Source organism: Amblyomma americanum, chromosome 9 (genome assembly GCF_052857255.1).
Source record: "Amblyomma americanum isolate KBUSLIRL-KWMA chromosome 9, ASM5285725v1, whole genome shotgun sequence".
NCBI classification, from domain to species: domain Eukaryota; kingdom Metazoa; phylum Arthropoda; class Arachnida; order Ixodida; family Ixodidae; genus Amblyomma; species Amblyomma americanum.
The window spans coordinates 104,539,609-104,554,447 of NC_135505.1; the positions used below are offsets into that span (position 1 = coordinate 104,539,609).

Sequence of the window (14,839 nt, forward strand, 5' to 3'; positions counted from 1 at the left end):
CGGCGGGCATTCTGTTCGACGACCACCGAGCATGCTTGCTGCTACGCCGCCACCGAGTGATTCAGTCCCTTGTTGGGCGCAAGTCAGCCCAAATAAAGAGTTTTGCTTAGACACCATTTTCGCAGCCTTTCTGCTCTCCGGACTGCATTCAGGTACCACTTCGTGACAATAATAGGCCGTGAGCCTAATGACCTTTTGAAGGTCAGGTTGCCCGATGCCCTCATCCTTCAGGAACCAGGACTTCTAGGGGTGGCACAAGAGGCGCGCAACATCGCTTAGAAGCAAATCCCGTAGTGTGCGTATGTGCTTAGAAGGTGTACACCCTATGTCAAATGTTTACAGCCCAAGAAGGTTTACCTTTCAGCCGCGCAGTGTGGCAGATTATGCATCCCGAGTACTATTACGACTCGCTTGAAGCTCAAAATAACTGCAGTACCGCTCTGCCCAAAGGTTAGTACTTCCACCGATGCTAGAAGGGCTCCACTGCGTTGCTCAGAAGCAAATAACCCCTCTGGTGTCTAAACCTTTTCCAAAAGCCAAACATATGCCGATCGCACTAAGCTCTAACGTAAGGGAAATGTCGCGCACGTGATGACTGACTGGTGAAAGTCCATGTTCACGTATAGATCCACTCAGGAAAATAAAATTTACAAGCATGCCAGGGAGGTAGGCATGCCTGCCTGCTGCCGCACCGCTGGTCTGGGAACCGACAGCCTCTATCACAAACCCTAGAACTTGACGGCGCTCAACCAGTAGACCCTTGCACTGTTGCTAGGGCCTCTATTGATTGCTGCGTGCTTTCTCTTTTTTCTCCTTTCTCTCTTGCCTTTTCCTCGCCTAGGTAACAACGACCTCAACAGTTCACTTATGGGGAAACGTTGGCTATAATGCTGACGCAGTAAAAAAGAGAAAATGAAGCTGCGTCCAAAGCATGTGCCCAGACCACTGAAGCCATCGTGCGAACTCGTGACGTACTATATGTAACAGAGCCCCCTATTGTTTACCTTGGTGATGGTGCACTTGTTCCCGAGCCGATCGTAAGGGCAGAGCTTCATGCAGCTCGGGCACAGGGTGAAGTTCCCGAAGGTGTTGGGGTCGCAGGCCTCCTCCCTGCGGTGGCCATTGTTTCCCCAATAGAGTGAGCGTTTCGCAAAAAAAAAAGTGAAAAACTTTGTTTGTCTGCGCTTGAAGCTAGAGACGCTTGTGGAGGTTGGCTGGACTCTTGTCTCTTTTCCAGAACGATTCTTCAATGCTAGCCAGCCGCTGCATAGCATGGACTGTTATTCACAAGACTGCAGGGATGATAGCTGATTTTTGTGAAAAACGTGCTTCGATCAGTGCAAGCTTCACGTTTTTATGATTTGTGTATATTTTTCAGCTAAACAATTGTGTTATATATCATTGCTTTTTCATTAAAAAAGCTATGAAAAGGTACCGACCTTCACGATGTGCGATGGCTATTATTATTCATTCTAGCCAGCAGGAATGCCCCGAATATGTGGTCGGCCGTTTCCACCATTTTTTCTAGCTTATTTTGACTTTCAGAGAATCGCGCCACTGCTATAGGGCGCGCGCACGCGCGCGTGTACACACACACACACACACACACACACACACACACACACACACACACACACACACACACACACACACACACACACACACACACACACACACACACACACACACACACACACACACACACGCACACACACACACGCACGCACACGCACGCACGCACGCACACGCGCACACACACGCACGCACGCACACACACACGCACACACGCACGCACACACGCACACGCGCACGCGCGCACACACGCACACACGCATAGAGGGAAAGACAAACACACACTAAGAGCACTTAGGCCTAATAAACTGCAGAGTGGTGGCGAGAATTTTTTTGCAGGCATCGTATGCTTGAATGTTTGCATTGGTTTGAATCCTGAAGTTCGATTCTAAAGCTTGTTCGGTTTAATATAGGACAGGAGGGAAAAAGTGACCACTTTGACCTGTCAGCACATACTAATGAATGCGCAGCTGCATGTACCAGGACCCACAAGTGGCGGCAGAAACATACCAGTAACGACAATGGACGATGAGGAGGGGTGAAAAAATTCAGTCGTGGAACATCGTTTGTAAGAACCATCATGTAGGTGTCGTTGCTGCTTAGCCTCAAAGTGCGCTTCTGCTTAACGTGCAGTGCTGGAAAGTTGTGCATTAACGGCATTTCTCAAGAGCAAATTCCGAACCTCATACTACGGGCGCTCAAAACAAGGGTGGCAAAGCCGATGAGAGGACAATACAAGGGGAAGGTATCTCAACAGGAAGCGCGTGAATGTTGGGTGAAGTAGAATTGGCTCTTAAAATACAATGACACCATATAAATAAGGTAGAAAGCTGTAAAGAGGGACAGATATAACTCTGGACGACGGTATCACTGATTTCTAAAGGCAGTCACTCAAGGACATTATTTAGAAGCAAGCGCTGAGCAATGAAGCTACGTGCTCTTATAAAATAAGACGTGAACGCCACCTCGATCGAGATTCAAATCTTTTTAGAGTACAGTAATACGGTCGGAAAACAGCAGGCACCAACCGAATCAGGTTCCGTCTGCGTGCATTCACACTCACGTGGGCTTGTTGGTGAGCATGTAAGCGAGTCCGTAGAGCGACGTGAAGATCCCGACGAAGGCCGGCAAGATGAGCATGGTGGTGTAGAAGCCGATCCAGGCGAAGTACAGGCCAACCTTCTCGCCGAAGTAGCGCCTGCGGGGTGGACGGTTACGGGAAGTGACGAAACGGCCACCCCCCGGTGACTGGCACGAACTGGTCGTGCGATAGCGCGTGCTCCATGTGCCTTAATTATTCTTTGTATCAAGAGCGAAATCCAGCATGTAACTCTGTGCCCTCACTATGCAGCGCCATGGGCTAGGGCGCCTGCATAGTCGCTGTGAAGCCTTTGAGGGGAGGTTAAATGAAAAAGCAATAAATCTGCGGAAATTATACAGACACAAATAGTCATCCCCGAGAGAGGTTTCAAAAGAAGGAAATCCCTATTAAAAGCTTATTTCTCCGTAATATGTCTAACACTTTAGTGATCGAGCACCCTGGACATGCCGAAATATTTAATCGTACGGCTATTTTTTTACTAATCGTGGAATGGCCTGTGAATGCTCATTAAGGATGCTATGGAATCAGCACAAAATCCTGCAAATATTGCCAACATAAAGGGTGCAAATATATTTATGCATGGCAATCGAATTTTGCCGAAGCACAAAAAATGCCATCAGTTGCAGTAATTCTTTGAAATAATTTAAAAGAGAAATAGTATCCTGTAAAATGAGAAGAATCGCAGCTAAATTAAGCAGTGAGCATCAGCCACAAAAGAAATTATGAGCAGAACACAAAAGAACATTAAGTTGAGTAATCTGCTATAACATGATTAAAAATCAAGGCATAAGACAGAGGTTGGTCAGATATAACCTAAATTAATCATTTGCCCTTTTGTCCCAGTGTGAAGAATGAATGTATTTTTATGGCAGTGTGAAGGGGTCACTCAGGTTGAATGGATTACGGAGTAAGCAAAGTCGACACTAATTTTATTTAAATTCTATAAACTACTTCACAGGCATGCGAAGCTACTAACCAGACCACAATACACCCCTCATGCCACTGACGTTGCCAGCTATGTGGCGCCTAACCTGAGAGCAAGAAAAATTTGTTCCCCTTGTGTTGCAGAGTCACCGCTTCCCCTCTTTCTAGGGCGCTTCACTGCGTGTTCTTTAGTTTTGGTAGAACTGAGCAGCTGCTTTATTTACAGAGCTTTCGCAATGTTGGCGACCGAAAACTTGAAGGGACGTGATCTCACTTAGATATGCATACAGTAGATCTGCCAAGCTCCTCATATGGATATGCATCTTTGGTTCAGAGTCGTAAAGCCCTTATACGCAAGTCGCCTTTCATAAAACAAGTTGGACACGGACGTCAGCTCACCTGATTAGAACCAGAGGCTGCTCCTTGTACCAACAACGCACTCTCCCCCACTCGGCGTACAGGACCTGTAAAAGTGAGACGGTTTATTGATTTAAATTAAGCGCGTCATTTTTTCGAAGACGGAGAGGGTTCACACAATAGTTTTAACCAATGGAAATCGCAATTTTGAAATAAAGAATGAATGGCGCCGTTTATGAACTTCGTTTTCTACTTTTCGCGACTTCCACAGTAGTCACGGCCAACAAACTACAGGTGTCAACAAGCCATGCACATTTGTCAAGGGCGAGGAAGTCTCTGTGCGAAACGACGAATATCACAAATACGATATGCCGATGATCATCGCAGTACACGTTCGAATTTAAAAACACAACGTTTCATACATCATATATACCAGCTGTTACAGGGAAGACTAAGTAATTTTCAAAAATGGGCTTTTGGCTGAAAAATATGGCTTTTGCGGCATAGTATCACCAGTGTTGGAGGACACCAGAAAAAGCGTGAATCGTCTTATGTAGTAAGATGGTTAACTAATTTTTAATAATTATTTTAGCTGTTACACTTAGGCGCTTAATTGCAATTAGAGATTTACAGCCGGTCCTTAGTAATAGCCATAGCAGTTTTTAAAATTTTGAAAACGTGGTTGCCGTTGGCGCTGTGGCTCGACAAGATTTGTCTTTTTTACTAGTTACGTGCAATGGAAAGGTTGCTTTGCGTGCAATGCTTTCGAAAGCACATGTATTTTAGCATGATGTAGCCAAATTTGTCGAGCCACTGCAGCGAGGGTAATCGAGATTCCGAAATTCTAAAACTGATAAGGCTATTATTAACCACCGGCTACAAATCTCTAATTGCAACTATGCGCCTAACACTAATAGTTAAAAAGGTTATTATGAAAAATTAACAAGCTTACTACTTGGAACGATTCACCGGATTTCTGGTGTCCTCCAGCACTGGTAATACTCGCAAAAGCCATGCTTTTTACCCAGAAAGCCTATTTTTTTTGAAAATTACTTAGTCTTTCCTTTAACACCTTGTATATATGTATCAAAGGGTGTCTTGAAGCCAATGGCCGTAGGGCACGAAATCAATCGTTTGAAGTTGCCAGTGTTAAACAATGCGCGTTTGCGCTCAATCGGGCTTCGGAGTAGATACTGCGCAGGCGAAATTCGGCGCCGCAACTACTCCCTTTGCTTGCGTCAAGACTGAACGTCTCTTGTCATCCTTTCTGCATGCACTATGTGCTATGACGCATCTAGCTCTTTCAAGTGCGCAATTACGCTGATGGCTCAATCAATGGTTGCTTTATTTTCAGTGGCAGATTTTCTACTCCGATCCTCTACAGAAGGTAAATGACATTTGGCGTCGCCAGTTGCTAAGTATTTCACGCTGTAACAATAATAACAAGCACGTTCATTTTCTGTTTTAATATAGATTTCTCCTAAAGAGTGGGGCCCGATTTCTAAGTTTCCAGTTCACATGTATCACAAGAGGAACACTCGAGTGTAGCCAGGCATGGCTCCTCTACAAGATTGCAATGGGTCTCTGTCGTTTAATATCTTGCCTTCTTTTCCCGTGAGCATGCTATCAACCCCAATAAGAAAGGAACGTACTCGACGTTCCGCGTAGGTCTCCGTCGCCTTGTTGAAGCGGCCTTTCCCGAAAGGCCCCTAGGAAACGGCACCCGGGGAGGTCAAAGGAGAGAAACGGAAAGAAAATAAGTAATTTCTTCAAACAGGAAAGCTCTCACAGAGTAACACAATTTTCCAACTTTGAAACTATTATTGCACATCAGACCTTCTCCAGAGCAGCAGCAGAATAGTACGTCGTAGCAAGAAATACTGTTCATCGCCCATTGGCCTAAGGCAATGTTATCCAGGAGAACAACGGCCGTGTTTAGGGGACACAGTTGGAAATTGCCTGTGCCAGAGTACTACAAAGAACACAGAAACAATGAAAGTATTCGCATGCAAAAGACGGCTCTCCTGGGCAGCAAGTTTGCCGTCTCGACCATGTTAGTCCCCTCTTGGACGTATGTTTGTGAATTCTCAAGCGCAATCATACGCCAACAGGAGCTACACATCAACGGGCCCCCCAAATAATCTGCACGTGGTGCGAGTGTAGAACACGCAGCTGTTCCTTCCATTTATTTGCATTTGAGGAAGGCAGCGAACAATGTTGCAGAAACACTGATTTCCGCCAAATATACAGTATTCCTGTGTGGCAATATTGATTTAACACCTTGAATGAGACCGAAATTCCTACTGAAGAATGTGTAGAGGTCTGAACAGGTCGGAAAATAGGATTATGGCATATAGGATTAAGCACCGAAAGCGACTCAGGCTGTGAGGGACACCTTAGTGGAGGGCTCGGAATAATTTCGACCACCCATGATTCATTAACGTACACTCACATCACAAAGTGCACGAAAGTCGCGGGTTCGAACCTGCTTGCTGCGATAGCATTTCGATGTAGGAAAAATGTAGAGGCCCGAGTACTGTGAGATGTCAGTGCATGATAAAGAACCCCAGGTGGCCGAAATTATACGGAGCCCTCCACTACGGCGTCCCTCATAGCCTGAGCTGGTTTGAGCTGTCCATCCTATGAAGCCAAACCAAAAGAAGACCGCGTTTGGGCGGGTTTGTATTCTTTCACCGATTAAGAGGAAGCTGTGGTCGTGTTGGGGAGAAATGCTGGCTCAGCGTATTTCTTATTTTGCTTTCTTCTTGCGTGTTTGTTGCAGTCGCGCGTTGGTTCTTCCAGTTTCTGTATTAGGAAGCTAATTAATCATCGCAGCTTGGACTAACTAAGCAAACATGAACCATTGGCTTCTCTCAAAGGCCTTGAAAATTTATAGCACTGATGATGACGTCGGAAGAGGTACCAATATAAGAAATCTCGTAGATGGACACTGGCGCTTGGAAACGATGTATTTAACGCTTGAATCACTTCCTTGCAGAGTCTACACGGCTCAAGATAATTTGGCGCAAAATTCCGCTAGTGCAGACACTGCGCATGCTAACGGCGTCGGTTCGACAAGCGAAACGAGGCTTGTGAACGTCGGTGCAGTGCCGCAGTCATGTGATCACTTTTGCAGTGCAGGCCACAGACGGTAAGGAATACGATATTATACGGTGCTAGTGCCAAGAAAGATGAGTGTGTCTGGTAGACGGCCTTGTTGAATGACAGGGAGTACAACTCACGTCGTGCAGAGGGTACGCTGCTGAGTACACTCCCAGACTGAGGAGGTTGTGCACGCCTGCAAGTGGAAAAAATTGTATGCTGCGCTTTAATTTCGTTCACCTACCGTGAAGTTTATGGAACACGATGCTAGCAAATAGGTTCAACATTTTTATGTCAAGGGCAACGATGCTCTATGCTGGATTACACATTGTGTAATTCACACAATAAGAGTGTGGCTTCTTAAATAGGTGGGCTCGAACGAGCTCCCAATCGGACTCTGCGAGTGACGCTTGCGTCACGTTATAGCTGGTCCACGCAGACTGTCCGTGATCCTTTCCGCTTGTCTCAAGTCACACCCTGAAGCGCAGCTAATAGGACCAGCATTAGAATAGTATAAGCAAAGGCCGGCCCTACAAAGGACCAGAGTAAAACCACCAATTTATAATACTGGGCCGATTACCTGTGCTGCTGTTCCAGGCTAGTCAGAAGACTGCGATGCAATTTAGGTTTTGGTAATATTTCGTTCCATAAACATCTGCCGGAACGGCTGTACACGAGTAAGCCACGCAATGAGCGGCAGAGCACTATATTTCATAGGAGTTTCTCTCTGGAGGTTTTTATTGCGAACTTCCAGGGGTTCAATACTGTTCTCGTCTTGAAGTACCTACCGAATTTAAAAAAAAGCTGTCCCAAACACCTCGCTTCAAATCTCCCACATGTAGCAGCTCGCCGACTGCTGCGCTGATTTGGGGCTTGCATGAATATTAGGAACCAAACTGAGAAGCGTATGGGGAAGCTTAGCACATTTTGATACGATGTGCTAACGCCTCCGATTATGTATTCGGTTAGCGCAGCGCACTTTGTTTTGCTGCGGTGTATTTTACGCGTAGCATTGTGCGTTGTATTTGCGGAACACGCCATTACATTAAAAGGTGCGTTGCGCGTTCGTACGCATAGCGTAAGGGGAAGCGATGGAAAGACTCGCCTCTCTGGTGCTCGGCCTCGTCGTATTTGGCGCGGGTGAGCACCTCCCATGTCATGCGGCTGCGCGCCGCCTGGGAGAAGAAGGTGTCCTTGTTCCCGATGAGGTACCTGCGCGGTGGAGAATGGACAAGGGCTTGCCCTCTTGGCTTCTTGGTTCTATATTGTGATTTGCAGCTGTTGTACCAATGTCTGACAACAAGATACTCTTCAAGCACGCATCGACAGAGTACTTTAGAGGGGTGCTTGAAGAGCGAAACTTTCCTCATTTGCTTATCCGTGTGACAACCCATGCCTACCTGACCAGAGCGGCCATACTCGTAAGATTTTTAAAAGAGCTACCACGTTACGTACAGAGCTGTCAAAAATTGTGGGATATCACACATCACTTTGAAGTCTCAGAAGTATGCCTCAACCGGACTAAGTAAGGAAAGGGGTGTGCATGGCAATGGGTGAAGCAAACCTCAATTTTGGTGATGGCCCTGCAGGATAAGGAGGGCAACACATAGTATGGCACCTGAGTGTCCTAAACGTGGATAGGACCACCCGATATTTGACCTTAAAATGGTCTCGACCAAATTTGGCTACCAGTGAATCTGGTTGTGCTTGGGTGTGCTTCGGCTTGACCTTGTCCAAAAATAAAATTGGCCCACTTACAAAAATGGGGTTGGCACACCCCCAAAATTAGGGTGGCCTACCCACCAAGATATGAAAATTGAGTTAACCCACGTTTGGAACCGGCTTGAAAGTCCCCAAAATAGGCTTGGCCTACCCGCGAAAATTTGATAAAAGAGAGAGAGAGAACCGACCTGCGGCACCCATTGAATAGGCTTGGCCATCCGCGAAACTTGGTTGGCCCACCCTGACTTCGCACAAAATTGTGTGCTTATCGATGCTAAACCACCAGCGATTTGTTTCCTTTTCTTTCCATTTTCGGAAGCTAAGGTGTCGACCTGAACGACGTGTCAGAAATGTGTTGAAAACTTTTTTGCACATCCTAATATTGCGCCAATGAACGTAAGCATAACAATTGCCCACCAAATAGAGTTAACTTCTAACTCAAACCCATACTGCTATATACTTTAGCAACGGCTCGCCTGGAGTTTGAAGGTATACGTCGACATGCGGCGGTTTCTATACGTTTATTCATGTACGCTTATCTGCATAGCCCACACCCCTGCCAGGAGAACGGAACTTTTAGCTCAATATTACCGAGGCTTTTGCAAAAATGTTCAATTCTGAAAGCATGAAAAACTTGGACCATCAGTCTCCTTTTCTACTCTTCACAGACACAAAACTAGAGTGAACATTACGATGAAAGCATATTTATAGAGTGCTGGTCTCCTGTCCTGAGTCAATGGTGTCAAGTTCCCGCATAAAAAAAAATTCAGGTCGAAACAATAGCTTCATACATGGCTTCAGGATTTTTCTTTTTTTTAGGATATATCTGTGCAGTAACACAACAGAAAGACATGAGCACACAAGAATAGATAAGTCTGCTGCTATTCGCAATTAAACGAACGGCTGTTGGCTTTGAAAATGAAACCATTCAAAGCTATCTAAGTGCACGAACAGTATAGTCCCATGAAGTCAGAGCAGTAACCAAGATAGAGTTCATTTCAATGATTGGGTGGATTACTGAATAGGGACAATCACTGTGGTGCCCCCTTCTACTCCACTTTTGCGAATTCCCTGAACTGCGATTTGCAAATTTTTCTTGCTGGAGTTGACATACCGAGACTCGTTTCGCCTCGAAAAAGACCTCCTGGTGCACAGATTATCTTAGTCTGATGCACAGATTAGCTTTCCTCATAAAATTAGAAATACCAGCTCAAAAGATGCATCAAGGGTTGAAGGCAAACCCTGCTTTGGTCTTTTTACTGAGTGTAGTTCCGTATATTGTTCTTTTATTTATAATTTTAAAATATGCCAAGTTAGCCCACGGCTTAACCTTAAATAGAGCCTCTTCGTAGTCGTATGACGGAGCTCTTGTGGAGTATAATGACTATGTAATTCTTCAAAGCAAGCGCGAAGAAATCATACAAATGAAACATACAAAACCAGTTTATACAAAGTATCACTAATATGATATATCGAATAGAAGCAATAATTATTATATACACCACTATTATGTTCATGAACGTGCTTGTACAATGTGTTTTCGAAGGGGTGCTATAAACAAGGCGCAGCCGAAGTGGGCGCCAGCGAAGGAGAGTCCGCGGCCCGCTCACATGGCCTCCCTCTGGCGCACGAATTCGGCGTTGTAGAACTCGTTCTCGTCCGGGATGAGCTTCTTGTCGTACGGGAAGGGCGACTTGAGGCGAGACAGCTTCTTCTTGCTCGGGGCCTTGCCCACCACCTCGATCTCCACGGAGTCGCTCTCGAACTGCGACACGGGAGGGAGAGAGGCAACAAAGTTTTCAAGGGATGTTGAACTAACGACGACAGCAAGCAACGCAATGCGCCAGGAATACAAGTTCAATGAACCTAATGTCTTTTTCAGAATATTGGTGGCAAACATTAGACGCTGTCGAAAACAAGGCTCCGCACGTCCATTAATCTAATGGGAACTACTAGCACACTTTGGCAGGACGCAAAAGAACAAAAAAAACTATATATTGCAACTCACACCGCTGTAGTGTAGAAAAGAACAGAAGCGTAATATGATTTATGCGGTATTTTTATGCAACACATTTCCTGCACACATCACGATAACTGTTTTTTTTTTCCAGGAAGGGAGCTACATCCACCTCTGGATACCTAAAAAGTATAATCACTAGGAGTGAGCGCATAATATAGTAAGTGCATCAGCAGGTTTAAATTCAGCGGATTGAATGAAAGCACATGTACTGGAACTAGGGTGCGCCGGTAACACTGTGATAGAGGAGGTAGGGGAGCTCAGAAAGATTATTCAAGAGGAGTCTTTCTTGATACTCGACAGTGTCTAAGGTTCCGGAAGACCTCAACATGACTTCATTTTTACGTATTTATAGCAAACCAATGTAAAAAAAATTAGTTTCTTTCAAACCAGGATGCACTGACTGAAATTTATTAGCGTACTGTGTAACTCATTTGTTTAGAATCAATCTACACGCAAGTATTCTAGGCAATGAGCATGGATAGCGATTGAACTAGGTATACCGCTAACGTAACACTCCAGATATTTTTCAGTAACGGTGCAAGTGCCAAAATCACAATTCTTACTAAAAAAATAACTCGTGTCTATGTTTCCACTATTTTTTTAATTTAATGCACGGCTATGCGAGGAATATGTTTATTGTCCATGGTTAGAAAACTGCTGAGGTGTTTGAAAGGCCTCTAAATTAATTATTGTTTTTAGTGTTTCTGGTGTTGAACAACTGATGAATTTCACCCCAACTTTCTGCTCATTGCAATGCATACGGCAAACAGGTGGCGAGAAAGAAAGCTTTGAATGACAACAAAAAATTGCCGTGTATTACCGGCATGAGTGGCTCGACAAGTGGTATCACTCTGAAGGTTACTCCTCACTTGAAGAAATGTTAAAAATCTTTAAGCTAGTTGTTATGTATTAACAAATATTAATTGAAGTGACATTTATGCATAAAAGCAGCGATATGGCCCAGGAGACACGCCGTAGTAGAGGGTTGTTAATTTCAGCCCATGTAGTGGTTTTGTAGTGTATGCTTGTAAGTACATCCGTCATTGAAATGAAGCTGTCGTTGCTATGGCTACGGCAGCTGTGAAGCCCCATATTTGTCGATACACCATGGTAGAGCATACCAGCCATGGAACTGCTTTCCAAAATCGTAACAAGCCTACGGCCCTCTTCCAAGTTTTGCATATCGAAGGAGGTCTGCATTTCACCTTTTGCGGCAGTCTGCAACAGCTTGACAGCGCCACGGAGTAGGATCGTTTTATTGCATCAGATGGTGCGACACGCTGATTTTTGCTCAATATATGGAAGCTACGAAAATCGTTAATATAGAGGGACGAGCTTGACGCGTTATAACATGGACTACAGAAGAATTCAAGAACTGGTATAACCAACGTGTCTAGAGCGCTGTTGTAACAGAAGAAAGTACAGTGTAGACATAGGGCGAACCAGTGTGCGCAGGTGTGTAATTTCTACAGCGTCTTCTGTTAATGGTTTGTTTTAGGGCAGTTTAACGTCCCAAAGCGACTCAGGCTTTTCGGGACGCCGTAGTAAAGGGCTCCGGAATTTCGAGCACCTGGGGTTCTTAAACTTGCACTGACATCTGTTAATGCCCCCCCCCCCTCCCCCTTTCCGTTCTGAGCACAGAGTTTTAGAGGTCATCACCCGCATTAAATTAGATCATGACATACGAAAGGCCATATAAAGCAGCCTCAATAGTCATAAGACGACTGGGTCATGGAACCCATTTGCCACTTTAATCGATCATAAGCCTCATTTATTCTCATATGGCGCACTGAATCCCTTAAGCGTAACAATGAGCCGCTTGGATGTGCAGGAAACCCGTCAGCTTCTAACAAAACATAACACGGAGCTACAAAAAAACGTGACCATTTTTGCAGAAAACATGGGAAAGAAAGTTTCAAGACTCACAACTCTCATGTCTGGGAAGATAGGCTTCTCGCCGGGCTTGATCTTGATCTTGGGGAACGCCATAGCAGGGCCCTTTTTCTGTGAGGGAAGACGCCAAAAAATAAAGAATCGATGGTGTGAGTATCTTGGCTGTGAAACCATGAGAAGCTTCTGCTCTTTGTTCTCTGAAGTGCGCACAGCCTTCAGAGTTTCGACAAAGGTTTGAAGGCGCTGTAGGGCCATGCATATCAGTCATCTTTAGTCGTAATAAACTATCTGGTGCAGTATTACAAATTGAAACTTACTTTAATTTCAGGGACACATGCTGGAGATGTTTGAAATAAAAGTGCGCCCGAGATAAGGGTTATTGTAATTTTGCATAAAGCGTGGAAGTTGGCGCAAAGCCACAGTCGGTGTGACAACTGATTGCTTAAGCATGTGATAATTACAGGCATTTTGGGCACCAAGGAAGCATGGTAAGCTGTGAAACACACCGTACTGCAGGGCTTCCGCATAAATATGGTATCTAGAATACCGTAAATATGCAGCCCGCTTTGTCTCACTACCGGAATGATAACTGGCAAGACATGCAGCTATTTCACGTGAGTGCAGCAAACGCTGGAAGAAATGGGGCTTCTTCAGTTACTCTCTTTAGCCAGTGTTGCTCAGGCCCAGAGTCACAATTCTGTCTTCTAATGGTTCTCAGTGAAACAACTGAGGAACGTCAAGGTACGTGGCCGCGTACCTTGACGGGCATCCGCATGTGCAGCTGCTCGGCGTACTTAGAGAGCACGGGCCAGGGAGCGTGCACTTTCACGAAGTACGTGTACCCGTCCCACGAGTCCTGCAAACAGAGAATGCCTTTGCAGTGGTGCTCTTAACCCCTTATACCACATGGCATATCATATATGATACGATGAATTGTATGTGTCTTAACTGATCATGAAAGATAAGGACTTATTACTTAGCCGTCAAGCTATTCCGCTTTGTATGGAAGCCATGCCCGCACTAAGCCTTCGTGCGGATTTCTTTAGTGGTTTTATTTTCAAATAAACGTGGAGGTAGTGTAAGTATCTTCAGGAAACTCGATAGATAGAGGAAATATTTTCTTCGTCTTAACTGGAGGTAGCGTGTTAAAAAAAATGTCCATGAAAAAGCTTTCTATCGTTCTGCGACTGCATATTAAGAGCGATTATCCTTTATACTGCATTCTGCGAGATATTTAAGTGTGCATAACATATGATACAATATGAACACATGAGATATTTGGTCGCTATATAGCGTGTCATAATTTTGCGTACAAAAATAAATTACATGCAATCGAGTGATTTTACAAGCTTTTCCAACCCAGACGATTACGAGCCGCTCGTAATTAGTTACTACTTGAAATAAAGCAGGGTTGCAACACCAGCTCATTTAATGGCGGAACAGAGAGTGAGGTCATATATCTATTTGGCATGTGGTGTCAAGAGCAGCGCAGTATACTTAGTGACGGCGACTAAGAAAACGATCTCCTTGCGCGTCTCCTGCGCTGTTCCATCGCCATGCAAAAGTGCCAACTAGACCGGCAACTCCCTCTTCTAGGCAATTAAGGTGAGATGACTGGGGTTGCATTCATGTATTTGCTGTTCTGCTTCCAGCGTGCTTACAAGCCGGCTAACAAGACGGCAGCAGTTGTTGCTACGTTTTAGCAGGTCCGTTTGCCAGCTTGAGTCTCCCCTGCGGTGCTGGAAGACCCTGGCGCCCAGGCGCAATAATAGTAACTCAGTGTCAAGACGTAATCACCAAAAAAATGATGACCACGCGTGACGTGCTTTCTTTTGCTTCTTATACGACGACGAACGAGCACTTGCGAACCTTCTGCCAGTGAGAACGCCACTGTCGCGCATACGGTGACGCCATAGCACGGAGGATTCTTACCACATGATGAAAGCAACTGACTGATCGAATGCTCATCGCACTTCCTAGGAGCTCCACTGTGCCTCAGAGCAGCCTAACGTAACGTGACACCACAGCATATCATAAAATTGGGTTGGAATATGCCATCGCGCTTAAAATATTCGCACCAAGTACGCAACTGCAGGTAAAAATTTTTAATGAAATGTGCAAGTTACGTGTAGGTGCACGTCACCAGA

General features: G+C 45.1%; 1 protein-coding gene across 4 annotated transcripts in view; it reads right to left on the minus strand.

The window, feature by feature from the left end:
* LOC144103938 (anoctamin-4-like) overlaps positions 1 to 14,839 on the minus strand; it is a 58,786-nt gene that overhangs the window by 25,448 nt on the left and 18,499 nt on the right. For all 4 annotated transcript variants that reach the window (XM_077636658.1, XM_077636657.1, XM_077636659.1 and 1 more), the window contains exons 8-16: positions 13,450 to 13,548; positions 12,726 to 12,803; positions 10,390 to 10,544; positions 8,163 to 8,269; positions 7,198 to 7,253; positions 5,608 to 5,664; positions 3,998 to 4,062; positions 2,636 to 2,770; positions 1,005 to 1,110 (exon numbers count right to left, since the gene is read on the minus strand). In XM_077636658.1, coding sequence (XP_077492784.1) covers positions 1,005 to 1,110; positions 2,636 to 2,770; positions 3,998 to 4,062; positions 5,608 to 5,664; positions 7,198 to 7,253; positions 8,163 to 8,269; positions 10,390 to 10,544; positions 12,726 to 12,803; positions 13,450 to 13,548 — 858 coding nt within the window. The remainder of the gene's footprint in view (positions 1 to 1,004; positions 1,111 to 2,635; positions 2,771 to 3,997; positions 4,063 to 5,607; positions 5,665 to 7,197; positions 7,254 to 8,162; positions 8,270 to 10,389; positions 10,545 to 12,725; positions 12,804 to 13,449; positions 13,549 to 14,839) is intronic.